Raw genomic sequence first — 26,489 nt, forward strand, 5'->3', positions numbered from 1 at the left:
TCGAAATTCATTGGAAAGATAAGGAATCATCCTTCCCTGAGACATTCACCTTGTTTTTAGACAAAGTTTAAACATTGATTTCTTGAATTTGACAGAGGTATTTGGAATATTGTCGCTCGATTCAAAACTCGTTGGAAAGATAGCCGAACCCAAACTATCACTTAACTCAGTATGATGTGCTTATTTGCTGATATTTCACTATTGGTTTTACTATACATCATCAAATATCAACAATTAGTAATTATTAATTGATAAACCAACCAAAAATTGATCCAACAAACTTCATGTTGCCATTGTGATTAAATAGTGACATGAGCATAGGTCAGAGATAGTTTCCTGGAAGCAGACGTTAGGGGTCGTGTATGGCCAAGATCGCAATCTTTTGATCTATTTTTTTTATCATTCCTCAAATTCTTGTTTGACTATGACTATAGTCGCTCCAATTTTAGATTTTTCGCGTCCTGGTTTTTGAACCTTCAGATTTGTTTTCACTCAACTCATTAAATGCATTCCACTTAAGACTAATTACTGTTCATTGTTAATTTATTTGGACACTTACAAAAGCATCTTATGATAGTTGTCTTGACTTTTTTTCTGTCTTGACTTAATATAATCTGTTTATTACAGAATATAATGTAAGTTATTACTTTTTTCTGATACAACAGACAAAATTTAATTTCAGCACTGGTATTATGGTGAAATAATTATTCCTTTTTCTGCGACCTTGATTTATAATCCGTTCATTATAATTTGTCAACTTATCTGCCTTTATTTCCTGTGTGAAAACAATTAACGATTTTCTTAAATAATTTATTAGAAAGAAAAAAATACACTGTACAATGTATGAAGTGTTAAGGCACATTTTGCCGTATGTCAGTACTTAAGAAAAGCAAGACAACGAGCTAATAAGAATAATAAAGTAAATAAATGTAAATTAAAGATATAGTAAAGTGTGGTCCAAAAGTTACGATCGGTTCAGATATTTTTTTAAAATATAGAAACAATATTTCATATAATCTAAACTACACTTTCTATAATTATTATTAGTTCAGGAACTCGATAATGACAATAGATTAATAAATGTTTTGTTTGATTGTGTATAATCCAAACAGAAGACGCAGAGAGAAAAATGCTCATTTTTTATATTACAAGAATGATTCGTAAGTCTTGCAATATTATGGTAGACAACATGCATTTATTACAGTACAATGAAAGCAGATTAACATTCAAAGTATAACCCACGTGTTAGATTGTCTGCAGATACCTTACTGCATGTTCCTCGATTCCATATCGATACCGTGTTGTGTCTTTAGAGGCCGTATAGGCCGAACCTGGCACCGTCAGATTATCATTTGTTTCGGTCACTGCAGAACATCATTAAATCGTGTTAAGTTAGTTTTAGAACAGGCATCTGAAAAGTACATCGTCGCTGCGCCTCGAAGAACCGCTATGTGACATTTTTAAAAAAAATCGAAAATGAGTTATGCCGTGCAAATAAACCTGAAAGCTGTCAGGCAGTGTCCCTTAAAATGTGAAAAGTGAATATTCAATTGTTTCGCCACAACAATGAAAAATAGTAGATTGAAATTAAAGGCTTCAGATTCTGATCACGTACGCATTTATTAATATATACAAATCCTCTATGTGCTTATAAAGGCACAAAAAGTAAACTAACGTGCTACGTAAACAAAAATAGTAATATAATATTGTTGAAGCAAGCTACAACAATATCCAGTGCGTAATATACGGAAACCCAATTTTATAATGTTTTTTAAGTGTTCCCGTGTATACTTCGCAAAATTTTAAGAGTTTGGAATGTATTTGCTTCTCCTGAAAAGTTGTGGTTTTAACACATAGCGGTTCTTCGAGACGCAGCGACAATATCCCACATTTTTCTTTTTCTTTTTACCAGAAACCACAGAAACTCTTTAGCAACAGGATTATGGTATTGCCGGAAAAATAACAGATTATAGAACAAAATGCTTCATATGTGGTTTCAAAATCTTATTTTCAATTCATAATAAATGCATTTTAAATTTTGACCTCCAAAGGCTCAATATGTTTAGACAAACAAATAGTAATATACTGGCCATCCAAGTATAATACTGTCTCTATGTGTTTTGCACTTTATGCTGGGTTGGCAGGAAACTTAATAATAATAATAATAATAATAATAATAATAATAATAATAATAATAATAATAATAATAATAATAATAATAATAATAATAATAATAATAATAATAATAATAATTGCCGTAAAATGAAATGAAATAAAAACTTTAGTTTAACGTCTCATGATTGTGCCCTTTGAACTAAGGGAGACGATGACTAAAACAAGTAAATGATCATAAAAAATTGATGGAATGAGAAAGTGGGAGTAAACGGGAGTACCCCGAGAAAACCCACAGACACGATGTTGTCCATCACAAATTTACTTGGCCGGGGATCGAACCAAGGCCCCCACGCACCAGAAGTAAGCGCTTTACCACTGAGCCATCGTAAGTATGTGTTTGACAATGTACTTGTATGAAGTAAGAATTACAGATTGTAGAAAATGTGCCAATAAATCATTCAATAGGAATAAATGGTATAAATACTAACAGAAAAAATAAGATCAAACTCAGAAACTGTTATATAATAACACAATAATAAATTTGGAATGGTGAGAAATCAGTTACGTAAAAGAGGGTAATAAATTAGGTGTGGTTAACTTCAGCTGTTTTAATTACTTTAACGTATTAACATATTTTTTTAAATGTATTTCTTTCATATTCTGTTCACATATTTTTTTGATTTGCTGTTTAATATTAAACTAGTTTCATAAACACTTAACTGACACACTTCATTTTGGTGGTGTGCAGGTACTCTGTGACTACACTCCTGCATAATCATAATTGCTTTCGTCTTGGTGAGTTGAGTTTATTTGAGTTTAACGTCCCTTTCTGCAGTAAGACTATATGAGACGTGGACCGACTGACTAACGTGAAATCCGAACCACATGAGCTCCGCCGCGAATCGAACCTGGGTCTCCCACGCCAAAGACGCGTACGCTAACCGATTAACCACAAAGGAGCTCGCTTTTGTCTTTGTGTAACATATAGTTTCATTTCACGTTCTTCTCAAGCTTTTTCTTAAATATTCAAACATTATATTTACTATTTTCGATTCAAGTTCTGTAATGAGAGCCATATCTTCTACAAAGTCGCAAAAATGATCTAAATTTTATTCCTCACCCTTCCCCCCCAAAAAAAAGACAATGCAAGAAAGAGAAAGAAGGAAACGCTGAAACCATACTTTGCCTAAAGCACACCATACAAAATAACATTTTATTACGAGTTTTTTCGTCAAAAATGTATTCTTTGGTATCATTTTGCGAATTATACATATAAAGCAAATAAGAAAACTGTAATACCTCCCTCCCTCTTTCGTCATCATTTCATAAGCATTAAGTAAAGTATATACAGAAACGACAACAGGCAGGCAACACCTAAAAACACAGCAACGTTTCCTCATCTTATTATTTTCTCTTTATATTCCTTCAGACGGTAGTTAACTGCAATCTCTTGGCGGAGGTTTTAGAATAATCATGTACCCAAAATTGCCACCTTCTTGGGTAATTAAGATTCATTTGAATTCGGGCTTGTAGAAGCGTAGAAGCGGCTAGAAAATTGTGACTGATATTGATACATATTTCGGTCCTCGGAGCTTAATATTATCTGACTGTGTCTTAAGTACTTGTGAAAGCTAATCCCCTTCCCAGTGATGTTTTCTGCCATCTAATTTTCATCGTACTAACTACACTAAGGTTTCCCGATGTTCGGTATACATATATATATATATATATATATATATATATATATATATATATAGCGAGAGAGCTATGTATACATACTTTTGCGACAGTAATACGGAATTATCTTGCGAAAAGCAGTCACGTCCATATCCAAACATCACGAAAGGCAAAACGCAAAAGCACCAGGAGAAAATTGTATGTGGGTGCTTGCAACGACTGATAACAGAGCCCCTTGGTGACAAAAATCGTTCACGACACAACGAAAAGTGGCTTTAGAAAACGAGACAGCAATTTGAGTTTGGAGTAGTTTTCCAGTTCGTGAGATGTCGTTGCCAGTAATGATGGCATCTCTCACCATTAGCCAGCATCGTTAATATGACCTTGATCTGCTTTGCTTGCTTTTAAGAACATTGCTTTGTGGCAGTTTCCCAAGTTCAAAGGTCAAAAAATAACATTATACCCTCTGACGAATCTAAAAGACGTTACTTTACTAACTGGGCTTAACTAATATGGAAAAAAGATTTTTCCCTTTGTCAAGGACTTACATTACTTCTTCTCTTGAATTTGTACGAAAGGTGAAGATCTGAAAAAGACAACGAACATGCTAAATAAAGATAAGGGCCGAATTAAGGTCGTAGAGTTTGGTACGCACCATTGGCACAGCCGATCACAGCGAGTGTACCAGAAGCACATCTGTACTTTCTGTTTAACATAACAATAATTACGCTAGATAAACCATAGTTATGTACCTTGATTTGCTGACTTGATGTTTAACTATGCTACATGAACCATAGTTATATAACTTGATTTGTTGATTTGATATTTAACAATAACTATGCTACATGTATACCACAGTTATACTACTTGATTCGTAACTTGATGTTTAACAGTAACTTTGCTATATGAACCGTAATAATATAACTTAGTTTATTGATTTGATGTTTAATAATAACTATGCTATATGAATCGCAGTTATATAATTTAATTTGTTGATGTTATGTTTAACTATGCTATATGAATCATAGTTATAAAATTTAAACTTTTGATGTTATGTTTAACTATGTTATATGAATCATAGTTACGTAATTTGATATGTTGACTTGATGTTGACAATAGCTATAGTTATATTTGATTTGTTGACTTGATATTATAGTAAGACTACCATAAATTTCAATTTAGTTAACATATATCTTCCCTTTGAATCTCTATCCCTGTTTTTTTTTCTGACCGCAGTGGAGTCGCGAAAATTATTTTAATTCAATAATTTGAGTAAATGACTTATATTTATTTATTAGAAGAATTCTAGATTTGAAATATTAACAAAACCATCAACTGTATTTTATGTGGCTATATGCTTGAAAATGGAAAATAATGTAAATTACGAAATAAATTAATTTTGTTATTTAAAAGGCTAATTTCGTGTAAAGTATAGTGTGACGCAATATTTCATAACCAAATTAGGAACCACAGTTCGTAGATTATTTAAAGAGCAGTATAGTGCACAAAACGTCACAACAGCACAGACAGTACACCTGTATTAAAGAGCAAATACTTTGAGTTCCACTTTTTCTTGGCATTAAATACAAAACCAAATGCGTAACAAGTAAAATCATTAACTATTCTATTTGAAGGGCTGGAAAAGTAAAATTGCGAATTCCTAAAATGATCTGCTGAAAACTGACTTTAAGCTTGTCGTACTGTTTATCGGTGTTCATAAAAGCACATACGCTTCTAGTACCAGTATTTTTGGCATGAAAGAATCATTAAACATTTAAAGTCGTTGGTATTGGATTATTTTGAGGAGAATATTACAAAATCACTTTTATAGTTGCTTGAAAGTAATAGTGTCTAGAGTTTGTGTCCCACGTAGACTTCTATTAGAAAATGCCTGCAAGAACATGCAAAGGGCAAGGTGACACCATTTTTGAATTCTCAAACTTACATCACCATTGACCTCAACCTCATTATGAATAAGGATAATGACGATTGGATGGGATTTGAGCTTATCGACTCTTACAGCAGCAAGGTTATATGAGTTGTAGACCTATAGCTTAACGTAGAATCTGAACCACATGATTCCCGGTAGCAACCGAACACAACCCTCGGCAAAGGCGCGTATGCTATCCATACAGTCACGAGAGAGCATGATTCAAGTTTGACTTCTTCATAGTGTCTGGAGAGAAATACTATTGATAGATTCGCAAGTTGGAAAAGAGGATTTGTGAAAAGGTTAAAAAAAAAAAGTTTGCTACGTTTTTACTTGGAGACAATAATTAGTATTAACTTCCTTTAATTTCAGTCTACCTCATCATTACCTCATCACATATCCTTGAGATCAGATCTAATAAGGTTTTTATGTTAATAATGATTTCTAAAGGTTCTATTTTTTTTTCAGAAATTAGTTACTGAGCAATTCAATGAAATTTGAGACAGAAGGCGTTACTACATAATCATACCACGTACACATAAAGCTATCTACGTATTCTTCTTTACTCGTATCCATCGTACAACGAAGACCTCACGTAAATGCTTTTGTTTGTCTCATGACAGAGGAAATATCTACAAAAAAATGGGCAGCAAGGAAAAAAAGCATAAACAAAGAAGAGAATACGAACAGAGAGAAAAAACGAAAAGTTTGACGAAGTAGCAATGAAGACGTTTCCTTCATACGGAGTCTTTCCCATTGTCCCAAGTCAAGAGTTCACGTCCCGCGTGTATCATCATCTTCTTCATTTTCACCATCTCATTTTTTCTCCGTTCCACACAGAAGGAGATGACATACAGCTCTCGTTTTCTCCTGTACACTTTGTCTTTCGTCTTCCCCTTCCCGTCGTGTACACACATAAATATATATATCTATATATATACGCACATTCTTCCATAGTTGTACGACGATGGGGGTGAGAAGGTTGAAGGATTCTGCTTCCTTTTGCAAATCATGACAAATATTGTTTTCCTCCATGAGCAAACATGACACTACGTTTTCCCTGGTGTTCTTGTCTTCAATCTGGTCGCCTCAGATGACAGCTCATTTCGCAGACACAACTACCACTATCCTCTCTCTCTCTCTCTCTCTCTTTCTCTTCTCAGACCATCCTCGATCTCTTCTTCCTCACTCCACTACTTCCACTCCAAGGCACCGGAACCTATTTTACACATCTCCGGCTTCCGTAATAGCCATGCTGGCCTCTAAGGAGCCATTGGAAGGGAAGTTGACTCGAGGTTCCAAATCCTGTATTGGATATGCCGACGCCCACATTACATTGACTATGCTTCCACTATCTCTAGACGGGCAACAGAAAACTGACTCTTTTCCCTATGTCTCAAACGAACGTAGATGATTCAATTTTATCAATATTACGAATTACGTAGAAAAACTAAGCTATATTTTACATCTAGTATGTATCACTGAAATTTCGAATCTAATTCAAATTATATGTGTGGACCAGAAATGTTTATAGTATATATACTATTAAGACCTGTGACATGATTTAGAAATCTAGTTCTCTTGGAGACTAGACAATGTGTAGAAAAAAAACTGTTCCATAAAAGGTGATATCGCATGTTGGTCTAATATCCGAGCCATGTAGCCAGTTTGAATCCGATCCATGTAAATAGTAGATGCCGTTCTTCTTAATGTTGATGTTTGTTACATATGACGATACAAAATCAATTAATAAGATAATGAATGGAGGGCTCAATAGTTTCGTGAATAAACTGCTCACTTTCGTTGTGAGTGTTTGCAGGATGAAAATCCTGCTGGTAATCCTACAAATGAAAGACCAGACCGTAGTTCGGAGAATACTTGAATAACGTATAGTCCTTGCATAAGTTTCATGTTACATAGCGGAGTAATGCACAATCAGAAACAGAGGTTAATGAGACATTGCTCACAGAGAAACGAACTAGAATTGTCATACATTCTGCCAGAACTCGCTTCGTTAGGAAGATGCAGTCGTAAGAAACTATGCAGCATAGCCAGAGTTAGGAGTCACGGTTTTTAACTCACTGAGAAGCAAGACAGTTTTCTTGATAATAATCCGGAGTCCCAAGAATATATTCATTTTCCGTCCCTATTGAAGCAAAGAGCGATAGAAATTTACTACAACTTTCGGCCGGTTTCAATATGAAACCTCATAAAACAAATAACTGTAAAAAACAGCAAAAAAATAATATACTGTGTATAAATTTCCTTCTCAAGAATAGATTCCATTCACCTTTATCCCTCTTCTGAAATCAGAGTTCGGAAGTTTGAAACAATATTTTAAAAAGTTCACTTCTTTTCAGGCATTTAGCAATTAACTTTCTCATATATACACTACAGTGGAAGAATTGCTTTTATAGATTGTGACTTGATAACACAGAAGTTTAAAGAAGAGTAATGTTTACAAATATGCACGTAACTTTGAGTTTCCTTATTTTTACACAGATTTTAAATGACTAGATAGATGAATGAGGTCTGAATAGATCGGTCATAATCTCAGAAATAACATTGATTTACACATTTCTAGATAAAATTCAATGTGGTAGATGTTAAGTGAGATACTGTCAAGACGAAAACCTCACGCGGAACCCAAACTCTTGGCAAGAAATGATGAATAAGATGTCACATATTGACTATAATTTCAGCAGAGATACTAGGTATATATCATCATGTAAAATTCAATATCGCTGGTATTGACTGTAATGCTCTTAAAAGGAATCCCTACCTAGAACTTACAATAACTTTACAGGATTTGATGAATGACGTGTAGATTTCGTCACAATTTCAGCAACGTCACTGCATATTGTATATCGTCACGTAAAATTCAATATGTGGGCACTGAACACCGTATTGTGAAAATAAAATTTCCTTGTAGAATATTTGATGAATAAGGTATCGAAAAGTTCACCATAATTTCAGCAGTGACACGGAACTTATAAAATCACGTAAATTTCAATATGGTGAGCGTTGAGTGCTATACTGTTAAAACAAAGTTATATACAGAACCTAAATAACTAGATGCGATTTCATAAATAAGACGAAGAAAGATTTCTTGTAACATGAGCAATGCCACTTGATTTATATAATCACACAAAATCTAATATGACGGATGTTGAGCGCCATATTGTTACAACAAAATACTAAAGTAACCAACTAACACTGTGGCCTATGGAGCTCGGAAGTTGAATGTCGTGTTCACAAACTTTTGTCTTTACCAAACTGGACTCAGTTTCTACTTTGTATTCCTATTTCTGCGAGATTCATCTTAATATTGTCCTCCCATCTGCGCTCAGATCTTCCTAATGGTCGTTTTTCAATTGGGCTTCCAGTTAAAACTTACGAAATACTAAAGATAAACCTAAATGACTTATTAGGAAAACTTGATTAGTAACATGTTAAAGATTAATCGTAACGTCAACAGAGAAAGTAGATTTATATGATTACGTAAAATTTAATATGGTTTGCGTTGAGTGCCATATTCCTTAAACAATATTTCCACAAATAACCTAAATGATCATATAGAAGTTGGCAAGTTGTTGAAAGATTCAACGTAACTTCAGCAATTGGGAGACCCAGGTTCGATTGTCGGCGGGAGCTCATGTATTCGGATTCCACATTAACCTATAGGACCACGTCTCATATAGCTTCGCTGCTGAAAGGGATGCCAAACTAAAAATCAAATCAAATCAAATTCAATTCAATATGGCAGACACTGAAAGCCATATTGTAAAAAACAAAATTTCTAAATATGTGAAACGTACATGATTTTCGAATGGTGAGTCAATAAATTCCTCATAATTTCAGACATAAGACTGGACATATGCATTGACGTAACATTGAATATAAAGAACACTGAAGTAATATATTTTACCCGGCACCTAGAACGAAAGTACTTGGCAAGAGGATTCAAAAAGTAATAACAAAATAAATAAATTAATACATGATTTCATTAAAAATAAAATCATAAAATATTTCTATTTTTTTATTATTATTCTTAACGTCTATGTTACAAAATTAACATATTTTTATTCCGCAAATTTTCTAACGGCTTGTCATCTTTCCGTAGTAAAACCGAAAACCAAACTTTAAACAAATTTTTGCTGTGCTATTTAATTCTTTCATGTTATCGATTATTTTGATTCATGCAATGACATAACATATCCATTCATATTCTTCCCTCCTTCTCTCTCTATCGGGGCAGTTAAAAGGATCGTGTTGAATCTTCCTGACAACAAAGCTGAGGAAAAGCATGAGCCATGCCCTATGCCATCTATTGTCGAGTCGTGAAACTAATTCAGGCAGAAATGGAGACATATAATATCTATGTATATTACGCAAGTGAAGTGTGAAGATATTAAGAGTGATTCTCTCCTTCTCTCCTCCTCTTTTTCTTCTTTTTTTCCTTTTTAAATAATTTTATGACATGAAAACGATTGAAACTAGTTCAGATACTTTAGTTTTACAGGCTCTAGTTTTGTAAACACATCCACGGATGAGTCTGCATAAAGATCACCTCTGTTTTTAGAAGTGTCTATTAGCCTCGGTGCTGAAAAAGGAATAATAAAGCCAAAGGCAATCACGATCTTCCCGCTGGTCTTGTGGCTCGCGCGCCTTTAATATACAGGGTCCCGGGTTCGATTCACGATGTCAGAGCATTGAAATTTTAATCCATTACAACGGTTCGGATTTACAATAAAATGTGGGACCACGTCACATACAGCCTCAGCACTTAGAAGAAACACTAAACTTAACAAACAACACTGGAAGCTAACCGTAACTGTTAAAATATGTACCCTAAAAAATACGTCGAATTTTAAACCTACAAAGAGATAAGTGATAACGTGAAGGTGTATCTGGAAAATTACAAATAGTCCCCAACTAGCAGAAATCCTGTATCCAGCGCATGGCCAGACTATAGTTCCCACAGTGATAGAACTCAAAGAGTAGTTTTGCCGATTTCTTGTCTCGAATCTTGAAAAACATTTTCTCGTCTCGTTCTGTAAATTCATTTAGCTACAAAATTTATTCCCTAATTTTTCTTCTTAAATTTCTCCTAGAAATCGGAATCCTTCCGCGTCACGAAGGATCTGATGTAACAAAACTCACACTATATTTATTATTGGAGAGTTTGCTCTGTATTGACTTGCGCATCTTTAAAGTTGATAAATGTTCTTCATTATTTTCGTACAATTGTTTTATCAATTTACATATTTTATAATGCGAATCATGTAAAATTAAAACACTGTTTAAGATATAACATTTGGGTGAAATAGTGTTTCTTACTAGACGTCTCGTCTCGAATTTAAAAAAAGATACTTCCTGTATAATTTTCAAAACGACAGTCGAAACGAGATGAAGAAATTTTCGTCTCGTGGCGAGTACTCTCCAAGACTAACGTAAGGAAATTTTAATCTCGTGGCCAGTACTCTCCAAGAGTAACGTGAGGAAATTTTTATCTCATGGCCAGTACTCTCCAAGAGTAACGTGAGGAAATTTTCATCTCGTGGCGAGTACTCTCCAAGAGTAACGTGAGGAAATTTTCATCTCATGGCCAGTACTCTCCAAGAGTAACGTGAGGAAATCTTTACCTCATGGCGAGTACTCTCCAAGAGTAACGTGAGGAAAGTTTCATCTCGTGGCGAGTACTCTCCAAGAGTAACGTGAGGAAATTTTCATCTCGTGGCCAGTACTCTCCAAGAGTAACTTGACACAAATTGCGAGAGTCGTCTGACCGATGGTTAGGAACATTAATGATGGTTGGTGATTATTTAATAAAAATGAAATGGAAGAAATGGCAATCCGACGGTGCAATGTCCGGGAATATCTGTGATGTATTAGTACTTCGTAACCAAGTTGGATAATGGTGCCACGGGTGACCTTAGTAACACAAAGCTTCATGTCGCCCTGATGCAGAATAAATTCATAATTCACAAACATAATTAGCTCCACGGGTTTTCGATTTTTCATGCATACATTCCAATTGCTGCATTATTTATATGACTTGTTGGCAATGTATGATTACCCGAGTATCTCATTTTGTTGATGCAGTGTTGAAAATTTTCGAAATATCGAAAAATGCTGAAAACTCAAAAATATTGAAATATTGGTTATCGAAATATCGTAATAGCGTTAAATAATGAGATTTCTGATTTGTTGATTTCAGAAAAGCCTACGACTCTGTTAGGAGAGAAACATTGTACAACATTATTACTGAATTTGATACACCAAGCGAACTAATTAAAATATGTTTAAATGAAATCCGAAGTAAAGTTCGAGTAGGGAAATACCTGTCTACTAGCTTTCGATAGTGGTCTGAGAGAAGGAAATGTGTTATCACTATTATTATTCAATTTTATTCTGTAATACACTATAAGGAAAATAAAACAGAGCGACCAGGGCTTAGAGCTGAATAACACTCATCAGATAATAATTTATGCTGATGATCTCACTCTAATAAAAGGTGATATAAAGACAATAGAAAGAAATGCAGAGATTTTATTAAAAGTCTGCAGGGACATGTGTTTCAAAATAGATGCGGGGAAATCTAAGTATATAGAAATTCGCCGTGACCATAGTACGGCAAACTATGAATATCAAGTGCTACTTTCGACAAAGAGATCAAAACTATGTCCATGAAGAAATTAAATGTTGACTGAAAGCACGAAATGCGTGTTATCATTCAGTCCAAACCCTTGTCTTCGCGAATTCTGTCAAAGAGCTTGACGTTTAAAATACATAAAATAATAATTATGCGTGTTGTGCTGAATAGTTGTGAAAAAGGGTCACTTAATTTGAGGGAAGAATGCAGGCTGAAAGTATATGAAAACAAAATCCTTAGGCGAATATACGGATCCAAAAGGGGCAGTAATGTAAACGAAAACTTCATAACAAGGAACCGCATAATTTATACCGCTTACCTAAGACTGTTAGGGTAATTAGGTCTAAGAGGCTCAGATAAGCAGGTCATGCAGACAGAATGGAAGCTCTTTCAAAACATAAGCGCAAACACAACTTGAAAAAGACCATTAGGAAGATCTAGGTGCACATGGGAGAACAATATTAAGGAAGGTATCGCAGAAATAGGAATGCCTATTAGAAACTGGGCCAGTTGGATAAGACAGAAATCAACAGGGAGATTTGTGAATGCGGCATTTCATATACCGATATACCTAAATGTCACACACATCTAGAAAAGAGTGGGAGAAACAGTAGAATTCCAAGGAAATCAATATGCAATATTGTTTTGGATCGAACTTACGACTTTCACTCACACCAGAGATAATTCTTTTAGTTTCTCGAATTAGAGGGAAGTAGATTCCTTCATACGTTATCAACAATTGAAATTTAAACTGAATTTACGAACATCCTTGTACACATAAGAGTTCTTGATTATTTTTACCCATTATGTGGGTGTTTGTAAAGTAACAAAACTTATAGAGAAACGTATACAATAGTGATTTATTATTTTCTTTTCTTCGGATGATGAAGGACATTGAAAACCGGAACAGAATCATGGTGTATACGTTGCACTAGGGTATATGGGGTACACGTTGCACTAGAGTGCAGTTTAACCACTTCACCAGTTTTGTCCGCACTCAGAAAACTTTTACAGATAAGTATAGAAAAGTGTTAAAAGTCTATGTGAGAAGTTTAACCTAACAGCGCATACCATAGGTGCTGACAGAGGAGAGGTTAGTAATGTATGAGCTGGATCTGTTATAAATCTCCGAAAGACTATGTGGAAAAGTCTTAAAAGTCCTTAAAAATACACCCCTATAAAATTAATGTCATACCAATTGCCTCATCTAGCAATACAGCGGTATGTAACTCTATGCCTGGTATAAATGGCCAAATGACATTTTGGTAGATGGTAAGTAAATAAGTTGAATCAACTTCTTCCTGAGCACAAGGATGCACTATAAGCCCACAACAGCGAGAAACTGTATAGTTGGTACTGATGTGAAAATGCGTAGTTTCATCTCGATAGATACGTAAGTGCTGTAATCCAAAATTGTAAGTAAACATTTCACAACTGGATCATGATAACTCAGTGATAGCAGTCTCATGTCATACCATGTCATGTCAAAAGGTCTCTGAATCAACCAAAGACTACAAGAATTTATGGTGGACAACATAGTGTGAATAAGTTTTCTTGCAGTTCTTTCATGTCTTCTCATATTCGAATTCCACATTATTTTATATCTTGCCTAAAGAATATAGCCCTGGAAGGTTAAACTAAAAAATTACTTTCCATTTCATTTGGACACATTTGGAATTGTGTCAATGCAATCTCATTTAAGACACTCCAAAGTATTCAAGAACACTATCTGTCACATTCACATATGTGAGGCACACAACACTAGTCACTTTGAGCACTTATTGCAAAAACAGAAAAAGTTTCTCTTTAGTGTTGTTGTTTTTGTGTTTAGTGTTGCTTATAAGACAAAAGTTTAGACTGTTTCGTTTCAGAAAGTCAGTCTATGATAAAACTGATGTCTCGTTCCGAAACTGTTTCTGTTGGAAGAATTCTGTCTTGTTTTGTATCTTATCACAAAAATTCTGTCTATCCTCCTCGCGGAGGCAATCCAACTTCTGTTGGAAGAGCTCTTGTCGTTTTGTATCTTATCACAAAAATTCTGTCTAGCCTTCTCGCGGAGGCAATCTAACTTGCACTCTTTGTTGAAAGAAATACTCTGTAACTGAAAAAAAAAATGTAAAAAGCTCAAAGGATTCCAAAGATAACACTATTAGTAAAGATGAACATTTATATGACAGGATTTCTGTGAAAATCTAATATCTGGCATTAAATTTCATTTACTCAAACAGTGCAAGATTCCCCTCCCCCTTACTGTTGAAGAGTAAGCTCAAAATTCTATTCTATAAATTTTCACTGACAGATTTAACTGCGAAAAACTAACAGGAAAAGTATTGGCTCAATATTAGCCTTTAATATTTTTCTGTTTCTCTGAAATTGAGTGGTAGTTAAATGAAAACGAACGAATTTCTGTCGATAAGTAGAATAGGTTCAAGAGAAACCAGCACTCAATTTTTTCCATTAATCCACAGAATCATCAGTTTTCTTTTATATTCGCCATTTTCACCCTTTAGCAAATTTTAGATTTTACTTCTTTAACAACCCTTTTTAATTTATTCATTTTCTATTTTTTTTGAGTAACAGAGGGGACACAAGAAGATTCTTTTCCTTTCTTTCTTTCTTTTTTCTTCTTCTTCATTACCTATCTTCGTTTGGTAAGGCCCTGCTTATTCACCCGTTGGCCATTCTAAAGCCTTCAGAATATTTTTTTCCTTCTATCTTTTAGCAACCGAACTAAAAGAAAGAAATGCTTTGGTCACACGCCAATTTCTTCTCCTGAAATTGAAAAAGAGAAGATTTGTTGCAAAAATAAGACAGATATACCCTCCCCACTTTCCGATTTTTTTCTTCTTGCGTGTATTGTCATCCCTTGGGCAATGAAAGGGTATACATTGCTTTGGTTTTAAGTGAGGAGACAGTTTTCAAAATTTCTTGTCCTTTCTTTGTTTTAGTCTTTTTAAAAAAAAATGAGAAAAAGAGCGAAAGAAAGAAATGAGAATCACAAAAGTGTAAAAGAGAGATAAAAAAGCAAGAAACTTCAAAGAAATCTAAAGGATCCTTAGAGAGCTAAGTGGTTTATACTAAATTAATATCTGAAATAGAAATTGTGAGTCTTTTTTATTTATTTTCTTTGTCTTTAATTTCAACCAGATTCACAATACGATATATTATTTATTTTAGCTCAAAATCTTTTAGAGGGAAAAATAAGGTGAGAGCAGTGAAAATAAACTATTTTCGTGACATTGGCTTGAAGAAGAAGCAAACTAGCAGGAAGGGAGTGTTGTGAAAGATTACTGGAAATATTTATAAAAGAGGAAAGAAACTAGTTAGGCACAGCTTTTCCATCAATTTTCTCTCATACTGCTAATTTTATCTAAACTTATCTAATTCGTTGTCCCCTTCCTAATTTATCACTTTACAATAAAACAAAACTACCCATTTCTTAAAAGAGAGTTGAGCCCACGACAAATGGTTGGGGGTCGTTTTGTCCAAAGATATTTCGTCCAAAGGACATTTCGTTCAGAGACACTTAGTCCAAACGCATTTGGTCCAGGGACATTTGGTCGAAAGGACAATTCGTCCAAAGAACATTTCGTCCAAAAGATAATTGGTCAAAAGGACAATTCGTCCAAAAGACAATTGGTCCAAATGACATTTCGTCCAAAAGACAATTGGTCCAAAGGACATTTCGTTCAAAAGACAACTGGTCCAAGAAACATTTCGTCCAGGGATGTTTAGTTCAAAGCACATCTCGTCCAAATGACATTTGGTCCGGTAACGCTTGGGGATACGGGGTTTGTTTCTATTAGAAGAGTAAAAGTGATGCCTATAACATTATGACTCAGTAGCCTCGCTGATCCGGTTTGCTTACGGGCGTTTGAACTTTTCAATAGGACATTCAGAATTAATTTTGTAGCATTCTAACATGTAATTTACACGAAGAACTTAAGCTTAACAAAATAATTTGGCACTACAGTTTCTCATAAGTTTTCAAACTGTGCATAAAATACTGTCCATTCAAGTGACGTACAAGTTTTGAGCAACGCTAAATGAATTGACTCTAAATTTTTAAAAAGATCTGGTGTAAAAGGTGTGATTATTTCCCATATAAATTACTTCTCCAACCATTTATTTAAACTTGGTTTCAAAAATGAATAATGATAAACAAATGGATTCGACGAAACTCATGATATATGTTTTTACTCTGCAAATTTACAGTAAAACTACACATTTAAGATAAGGAAACGAAAAGCATTTTCTGAAATTACAGGAGTTGTGGACTTGACTAGTCAATGACAAATAGTTACGTGACATTTTTCTGTCACGAACGTAACACGCACAAGACCTAAGAACCATACAGTGTATAAAACAACGTTGTGCTCCAAGATCAGATCAATGCTAGGGTCTAAGAATGTATTTCTTTCGTGACACTGTGTAAGTGAAACATTATCACTTGGTACTCCAGAAAGATGAAAAATGTTTCTTATTTATTGAGTGTCACAACGTAATACTGTGTTATTAGCCTATACGACACGGACGATTGATTAGATTAAACACACCAATTATTATTCCCTTCAATTAATATAATTAATCATTTACTGAAAATATTTATTATATCTCTAGCTAAATTGACAGCAACAGCATTATGATTTGAATTATCATTTTTCCTCCTATCCTTGCAACTTTTCTCGACATTCTATCGTTGTCTATTTGAAGGTTTAATAACGATCTAAAAATATATTTAGTTTAACGTCCCGTGATTATTCCCTTAGGTTCGAGGAGATGGATAAGTAATGGAATTAAAAGGTTATAAAAGAAGAGGTAGAATGAGAATGTGGGACTAAACAGGAGAACCTCAAGAAGATCCGCGGACACGATGTTGTGCAACACAAAATTAGATTGTCTCAGATCGATGCAGAGACTCATCGAACTTATTAGTGAGTGTAATACCACTGAGCCACCGTACCGTGCTTGTTCATTTGCACAACTCGAATAAAAATGCATCAAAACTATTTTATATGAATATATTAATGTACTGGTCATCCTACCATATCACACTACCAACTGGAATTAGCTCCATTTTTGGAACTTATTATTTGATGCTGTAGAAATACTTTATTCTATTTACAAGGATAAATCATAAGTCTTGCAATATTCTAGTACGCAACATACCTGTATTTATTACAGTACAAACAAAGCAGGGTATAGCCCTTCGCCTTAGATTGTCTGCAGACGCCTTCTTGTCAGTTCCTCGACGATAACGTGTCTTGTCCTTAGAGCCAAGGAAGTCGGTCACTGCTGTTTCTACTTCCTGCTGGTTGGTGAGGCATCGTAATTTTAGGAAATGCGCCATGAATCAAAACAGGTAATGGTTAAGGGCAAGGTTAGGATTACATACCGGGTGTAGCATCCGTTTGATGCCACCAAGTTCCTGAATTTTTGTTGCATTTTTCAAGTCGAGTGTGGTTTTGCGGTTTCCTGTTGTAGTAGGGTGCGCTTTTGGTTTAATGATGCAGGACATTTTTGGTGTAGTGCAGCATACATCCCCTGTAACTACTCACAATAGAGGTCAGCATTAATGATATGATCATTACGAATGAACTTGAAGTGAATTATATCCTCGTAGTTCCACTACACAGACCATGATTTTCTGCTCGAAACAGCCCTCTTTGACGACCGTCTCTGAAAAGTAGACCTTACTCAACCACCGTTTTTGCACATTCAAATTTCAGGAAAAGCACCAACTTTTCGTTGCATGTGATAATGCGTTTCAGGGAAATCACATCACGTGGATTTTGCAGCAATTGTCGGCACAAGTACACATTTCTCTGGATTTGTGCCGTGGCCAACTCATGTGGCATAATGTGGCAGCTTCTGATGATGTTTCCTGAGTTCATGGAGTCACATTACAGTGGACTACGACATGCCGAGTTTGTATCAAAATCACCGTGTGCTGATAGATGGATTTTCCTCAATTTACTTTTGAACGGCCGGACTTGACTGATCTTCGACATTTTTACAACTTGCACGAAATGTCTGGAATCAACACCATGCTGTACTTTAGTTCATTGCACTTTTCCTCTTCCACGACAAATGTTTTGAGTTTCCGCAGCGTTATGGCCGAGTTCAAGCTCATAGAGTAACATTTCATGTATCAGACGTTGTTGAACACTCACCGTCATTGCCACTAAAAACTGACTGAAGATATTCACGGAGTGGTTGTCTCCGTGTTAAATAGTCCGCTTGTCGCACTACTTCCTGGCCCAGTTTGATTTTGTATTTAAGGTTGATCACGGCGTACGAATGCGCCTGCTTTTTGTGTTGTGGAAATATTGCTATATTTGTGACTTAGCATTGTAATAGTGCATTTTCGTAGTGTTATTTTCACATATTTTAACTACTTCAATCTAACATTAGAGCAAACAGAGAACTACCACGATCTATTAAAATTAAAAACAACAAAATTATCCTAATATTGATTCCACTCAACACAGCACATGAATTTCTTTGCAATTCATGGCTTTTAATATTTTTTCATATTTAAATCAGTTATACCTTCTCTTTTGCGAGATAAATTTCTGGTAAGAGAGAAAAATTTTCCCCCTAATTTTTAAGTGTGTTTTACAGTTAGGACGGTGTAAGACATCTGAAATGTTTGCTTCCAATTATTAGTTGGTCCACTTTCTGTTATGTAAGCAGAGGGTGTGAATTGTTAATACCCAGGAACGGGAAAAAAATTTTCTTATTGGTTATACCCTAATTCTCTTATAGAAAACATGACGGATTTCATTACATAATCTGACAGATTCAACTAGTTAAAAATGATGAATATCACACATAAAAATTATATATATATATATATATATATATATATATATATATATATATATATTAGCAAAATGTCTAATAAAGTATGATTGAATTATATGAAACACAAAATTTCACACAAGATGTAAATTTTTTCGTAAACATAGTAATAATACTACATGCAAAATTAAAAAAAAATCTGCAAAGCACTATTGATTCAATTATATTATCACAAACATAATAATTCAATTTTTAAGATATTATTAGTAGAGCAATTGGCTTAATGACATCTGGTCTGTAAGGATCTCTGATTCGATTACACGCCATTCTTTCTCGGGGTTCTCCAATTTCAGATTTTTTTTAAAAAGAAATAATAATTCATTTTCGTTAATCATCTGTTTCAGTTAGTCTCTAGAATATAATCTAACACATTAAATGGTATTGATAGCATTCAGTCGAAACATTATTGATTTAACTTAACAAAACATGTAATTTATACAATTTTCTTAAGCAAATCATAATAATTTTACAAAGGAAAATGAACTCAATTTCAGAAAATATCATAGATTATTTTTCACACACAAAAGCGTAACACAATCTCTTATACAAAACTCAATAATTTCGTGAACAAAAACTAATAATTTAATTACTCAGAATATGATAGATTTTCTTATATAGAACACAATAACTCAATACAAAAAAAACATGATAGATTGTATTCACAAAGTGACTAATCAGTTTCAGGAAAACGTTATAACTCTGTACAAAAAACATGACAAACTCTGAACACAAAACATGACAAATTCTGAACTATTGCACAAGAATGAAAAATGGTACCATTGAATTGGTGCATTGATATACATTGCAGAAGGCGGGGATAATTGTTTCTTCGTTTTTGACTACACAAGATTCACACAAAAGATAAAGGAAATGAACAAAAAACAAGGTGAAGGGACGAAAGGACACATCTTAACCTTAGTATTTTACAACAACAGACTTAAAAGCCTTAATTTATACACAATAACATCTCTTTTCGCGAAACAGCTATAAATTTAAATTTCTCAAAGCCTAGTTAAAGACATTGTAAAATTTTGCTGTTAACCGTTTCTTTCACTTGTACACTGAAAAAAAGTTTATATTATATTTTTCAATGTTTTATATATAAACTTTTCTGAATGCTTATAAAATTTACAATACACAATATTCTAGGCACAATAAAGACAGTTACACAACAAAAAACTGATTTAGAGCATCAACGAGAAACTTCGGTGACTAGTTTTTTTTTCTACATTCTATCACACATATTGAAGATATACATACTTTACCAGTTTGTGCGTGTGTGTGTGTTTATGAAAATGGTCCACTTATCAAGAATATTGTAAAACGAACTCAAAATAAAGGGAAAATGTGCTTGAAAACTCTCCTAACAAAATAGAGGATAACAGTAACTTTGGGTTAGCACAAGACGAGAAATATTTATGGTCGAAAGAAGAAGCAAAAAACGAGGGAGAGAAGTTTGTGGGAAACACAATGACACCACATGCTTTTTCAACGACGCTTGTCTCAGATAGTTAATCACTTTCAATTGTTATCTGCCACCATTACAAAAGAAGAAGAAAAAGTCAATTTTTGCTCCTCCCTGTTCGACTATTGGAAGCATAGATCTATCTTTTCAGGGACCTCCTTTTGCATCGGATGGAAATGTTAGCATTGTATAAGAATTTTGGATAAGCAAAAACAAAAAACGAGACAAAGAGATCCCCCACATGTGTGTGGAAGGTAGAAGCTTAATTTTCGGAAGCTACGTTTTTTTTTTAATACTTGTTAAAGTTCTATTTGTTTTTATTTATGGAGGATATAATTCTTTACTTTATATGAAAAATAGAAGGAAGGGGGAGAACAATGGAACAAGAAGATATAAGAAAAGAATCTCTCTCCTTCTCTCTTTCCCTCTGTTCAGACGTAACACACGAAACAAGTTTTTCCATTTTTAGATGAGTCTTTGTTCTAGAGGGTTGTCTTGTCGCCTAACCCTTGTTGAATGATTTACCTGCAATTATATGTCCGCAGGTGTGGCGGGTGCAATATGCACACAATGGATTTTTGAATAGATGGGAGAAAAGTTGTACAAGAAAAGTAAAGGCACAAAATACAAAGAAAGAGAAGATGAAAAACAGAAAGAAAGAGGAAAAATGATAGTCAAAATCAATCTTTTTCTCCCTAATCCCTCTCTCTCTCTCTCTCTCTCGTGCCCCTCTCTTTGAAATTAGCAAATAAAATTAAGGACATTTGAATGCATATTCAACGAGAAAAACACTCAAAACACACTCTACATGTGATAACATATCGATATAAGATTAGCTTTTCTTAAGCAGCCAGTACTACACAGATAAGAAAATTTGATACGTAAAATAAATATTGCATAAGATATTTACATAAATTTTAAGCAAGGGACAGTTTCTGACTCCTCCATTACGTACAAATTGGACCACTTGTTTATATTTCTGTTGTATTTAATTCTTTGCAGGTAGTTTTGTTCACGAAACGAGAAATATGGTTTTCTTGTTTCGTGTCGTAAATTTTGTAGAAGTCTCATCTCGTCTCTATTCTAGGAAAGATGTTCTTGTCTTCTATTATTATTATTATTATTATTATTATTATTATTATTATTATTATTATTATTATTATTATTATTATTATTATTATTATTATTATTAGAAGGAAACTTCTCAGTCTGTGAGTCACGCTAATTCCTGATAGAAAGCAGTCATGTGAATGGATATCGCTACCTGTGCTGCCTACTTGCCTAATGCTAATAGATGGTGATAGCGTGTTGGCAATTTACTGATTTAACACTATTGTGACGATTTAATTGCAACTTAAATATTGTATTGTTTCAATTTAAGTGGGGCACGGTGGCTCAGTGCTAGAGCGCTTACCTCTGGTGGGCGAGGTTCCTGGTTCGATCTTCGGCCAAGTAAGTTTGTGGTGGACAACATCGTGTCCGCGAGCTTTCTTGGGGTACTCCCGTTTCCTCTTACTTTCTCATTCCACCAATTCTTCCATCATCATTCACTTCCCTTAAACATCGTCTCTTTTAGCCTAAAGGGTATAATTCCTAAGGTTTAGGACTAAAGTATTTATGATGTTATGGAAGTGGTTTTTATTAATCCATTATAGGCAGTAGGCCTCATGATTAATGCAACGTGCTTATCACGGGGCAACATTAATACTCTTTTGGTCTGTATCATTTCTTCCTTTTACTTTATCAATAATAGGATTACTACTACTAATAATACATCGTTTTAGTTCATTTTACACACGCACTCTTTTGAAAAGTTATTTTAAAGATTATTATTTACATTCTAGTCTATTCAATATTCTACAATCAACTGTTCACTCCTAACTTCCTTAACTTAAAATATTAAGTGAGCTGAATGTTTGAGCTAACATATTGTGCTTTCTAAGAACATTTTACAACATTTAAACAGTCCATTCAAAATAATACTCTAAGTCATCCCGGGTACTTAATAAGAGGTTTTTCAGAAGATGCAGATATGTGATTTTTTTCATGCGTTATTTTTTCTAGAGCTTCTGTATTGCACGATTTCCTTCCCATTAACTTTGGTGTGTTTTGTAGGCCATCCAACGATCGTTTCTAATAAGGGTCACGTGTGCTTCATTATGCACAAACAACTCGGTTCCCAGCAGTGTTCGTAGGTTTTCTTAAGAAACTTTTCCTCAAATGAATCACAATTTTCCGTTTTCTTATTAAATTTTCGCTAGTTTGTTGAGTGTCCAATTCTTATGACAGAAGTTATGTGATAAGCAGTGCTGTAGTCCTAAAATTTTCAGAGCGTATACGCTGTTTTGTGATCATCTATGATTGTTGTAAGAGACTTGAAGGCATTTTAATGAACAAATGTAAATTGTATGTATAAATTAATTCAATTAAAATATAAAGAATACATTACTGGTTTATAGTCTAAAAGCATTTCATGCTATTTCCTTACTTAAATCACTCCTTACTTAAATCACACCATCAATAACATAAGTGACTGTAGGTATGGAGAAGGAACCAACTCACTCCGAGAAGGGATAGAAAAAGTCGCGCCGGATTCTTCTCATGACTCATATATTGGAACAATCATGTAAAGAATATGAGAAAAAAGGTGATATAGTCACTTTATCATTGCGGTTATGCCCCGATTCAATAAATAAATAAACAAATATAAACGAAACGAAAGTAGAAAGTATTATACACTTTCAAGCAGAAGGTATACTCTTATGACTAAGATTAAGCAGAGGGTATACGGCGTGTACCGCAGTGTACCCTCGACTACAGCAGCCCTGGTGATAAGGTTAAATTAATTGTATAAAGAAAGTGTCAACCATATTTATTTTATTCATTTGCTAGTAGCTTTTATTATTTTAGTTTTTCCGTCACTTTTTTCTTTACAAAAAATACACAAATACACCCAGCTAACAATGGGTAAAAATTATGCTACTTTGAACAAATAAACAAACAAATAGACAGACAGAGACAGACAGACAGACACACACACACACACACACACTATTTCTATTGTATTGATTTATTTGTGAAGAACAAAGAAAAAATTAGCATTTATTTGATCAATCAGTCAGCGCGAAAATGTCCTTGGATTCTCACGTTTTATCAAAAAATTGCCTATTTCTCTTTTTGCTAAATTTACCTACGAAATTTCCCTACATTTGGAAAATTTCCCTCAAACCACGAACACATATTCCCAGACTTGTGGAAAACAAAAGTTTCTAACATTTCCCTTATACGCGCTACATAAATGTGACGAACCAGCACTGAAACACTCTGTCATCTATTGAAGTAAGACATGATTAAATTGTGTTGTCTTCGCTCTAAATACGTTTGTCATAAATTACCTGAAAAATATTGTAGTGTTATCTGGTCTACCTACGTATTGTATATGTAAAACATTTCAGAAATCAAATTAGTATGAAAGCCTGTAAAAATTTAAGCTTCAAGATTTGAGGTTAACGAACAAACAGAAAAGCAACTTAATAAAAGCATTGTGAAAGGAACTTGCTGAAACACAATACAGAAATGTTGCCGTACTTATGTTATTATTAAATAATATTACTGCAGAATGTAATAATATGATTAAACTGGACGTCATATTATAGATGTAACTTTATTGAAAAGATTAGTTTTAATGCAATACTATTCTGTATACTGCAAATCATGAATGATATAAACAGTAAATGTTGAAAATTAAGTGATGTACTTACCTGCAACGTCGATGATCTTCTTGTAAATGTGGAGCAATGTGGCCTCAGCGGCTTTGCTTCTCTTGGACAGATTATCGATCTCTGTCTGAAAGCTCTTCAAGAGAGGAGCAACTATTTTACGGACATCCTAAATAAAGAAACAAAATACAATAATTAATGTTTATTTTGTAATTGTGGAACATCGCTTACAAAAATTATCAATATTGCCATGCTAGAATGTAAGGTATCTCATGTAGATAATACTGTACAACAGGATTGGATTTGAGTTTAACGCCGTATTCAGTAGCGAGGCTATATAAGACATGGTCCTAAAGCTTAGCGTGGGATCCGAACCACATGAGCTTCAGCCGGAAAAGATAACATAATCAATAGGTACATCAAACATAAATCAATCTAATATCATGCAACTTAAAGCTAGCAACAAGGCTATACTTCCTTCTTGTTCTGAATAGTATGCTATGAGATAATCTAATACTTGTTTCAACGGTTATCCTTTTAGTATTGACAGAAAATTTGAAATCTCCAGTATATTCTCATATCTAGTATACTAAAAAAAAAAAAAAAAAAAAATAGGATATCATGAATATACTTCACGATTGTACAAAAGAAAAGCTCAATATCCCTATACAATTGCAGCCTTTATTCAGGAGCTTCAGCTTCCGAAGCATTAGTTGCTACAGATATTGTATTTAAGAAAGCACATCTCTCAAACTATTTCTTTGTATATCGATGTTAATTTAAACGGCAAAAGTAGGAAATAATGCCAATAATTGCGCGGTACAGGAATCAAAATTAGGTAGATCTATAAAGAGAATGAGTTATCTCAGTATTTTCCCCATATTATTCAGTGGATCATCATTCACCAATGATTTCTGTTTTGCGGTATTATATGGTTATGACTCCTACCTCTGAACTCACTGAATTGTCATTGAATTCACTTACCTCTGTTAGATACATGAAATTCATTCAAAATCATTCCAAAAGTTTTAAAAACTAAATTTTCGGAGGTTGTAGCTTCTAACCAAAATCTAAAGAATCAGTGTTAATTAAACATTTTTCTTCTTATTTTTGTGTGCATTAATCCATAATTAAGTTTTACCAGTGTAACATATAACATGTGAAGTAGTTGCCTGCACAATTTGCTAATACCTCTACAATCATCTGGATAATATTTCCAAAGTAGATAAATTGATTTAACTACAATTTTCTGTGAATTACAAAGAACATGATTAGAAAGAAAATGATACTCAAATATGTCCGACTTTCTAGACAACTTTTGAGAAAATATGATCAATCGTCTCCAAAGAAGGTATCAAAGTCTTCAGGCGATTGTATGAGAAAATGATTTTATTCACCCTTTTTAGTTATCGTTTAAACTACGAAAATCATTCTTAAAATATTATGACTTTCTTTATTTTAGAAACAATCTATCGTTCAAAACACCAATATGATCATCTCATATCAGAGTCTCATTAGTATGATTTAGTACAGATCCACTATTCAGAATTTAGTTAGTATGTTCCAAATGTAGCAGGATTATTCAATAATAATAAAAAAATCAACTGATATGGTAAGACCAAGCATCCTTTCCTGTAATCTCAGTTGTAAGTGAAACTTTGAAGTGTGGACTATAGTATTTACTCTTGTCCATTGTATTTTGCCATTTTCATAAAGGGTGCCTAATCAGTCCTTCGCTCTAATGATAAATTCCATGTGGGCTAAATTTGACATGCATCATACCAGTTAAGGATAGCTTTGGAAAAGTTTACTCCAAAAGATAAAGACACAATATTTCTCAAACATAAATATAAAATATTTACCAATATCTGTTTAAATTACTTTATTTCCGTATTACAATGTTAGAAATAATACTTGAAAGCTGTTACAATTGCAATCATAGAAACAGAACATGATTCTCACTTACCAAACACATTATTTATTAATATTTTAAGGTAACGTAAGGACTCCATAATTATGTTAAGGAAGTTATTGATAATTATTAAACTTGCTCACATGTCCTTT

The 26,489-nt window shown here is 33.8% G+C and overlaps 1 protein-coding gene across 1 annotated transcript in view; it reads right to left on the reverse strand.

Annotated features, from left to right (window-relative positions):
• Positions 1 to 10,218: 10,218 nt before the first annotated feature.
• LOC145692194 (protein CASP-like) overlaps positions 10,219 to 26,489 on the reverse strand; it is a 666,401-nt gene continuing 650,130 nt past the window's right edge. The window contains exons 3-4 of the mRNA XM_081767492.1: positions 24,468 to 24,594; positions 10,219 to 10,325 (exon numbers count right to left, since the gene is read on the reverse strand). Coding sequence (XP_081623618.1) covers positions 10,219 to 10,325; positions 24,468 to 24,594 — 234 coding nt within the window. The remainder of the gene's footprint in view (positions 10,326 to 24,467; positions 24,595 to 26,489) is intronic.

The sequence above is a fragment of the Thermobia domestica genome, chromosome 8 (genome assembly GCF_964235325.1).
Source record: "Thermobia domestica chromosome 8, izTheDome1.hap1.1, whole genome shotgun sequence".
Classification (NCBI taxonomy): domain Eukaryota; kingdom Metazoa; phylum Arthropoda; class Insecta; order Zygentoma; family Lepismatidae; genus Thermobia; species Thermobia domestica.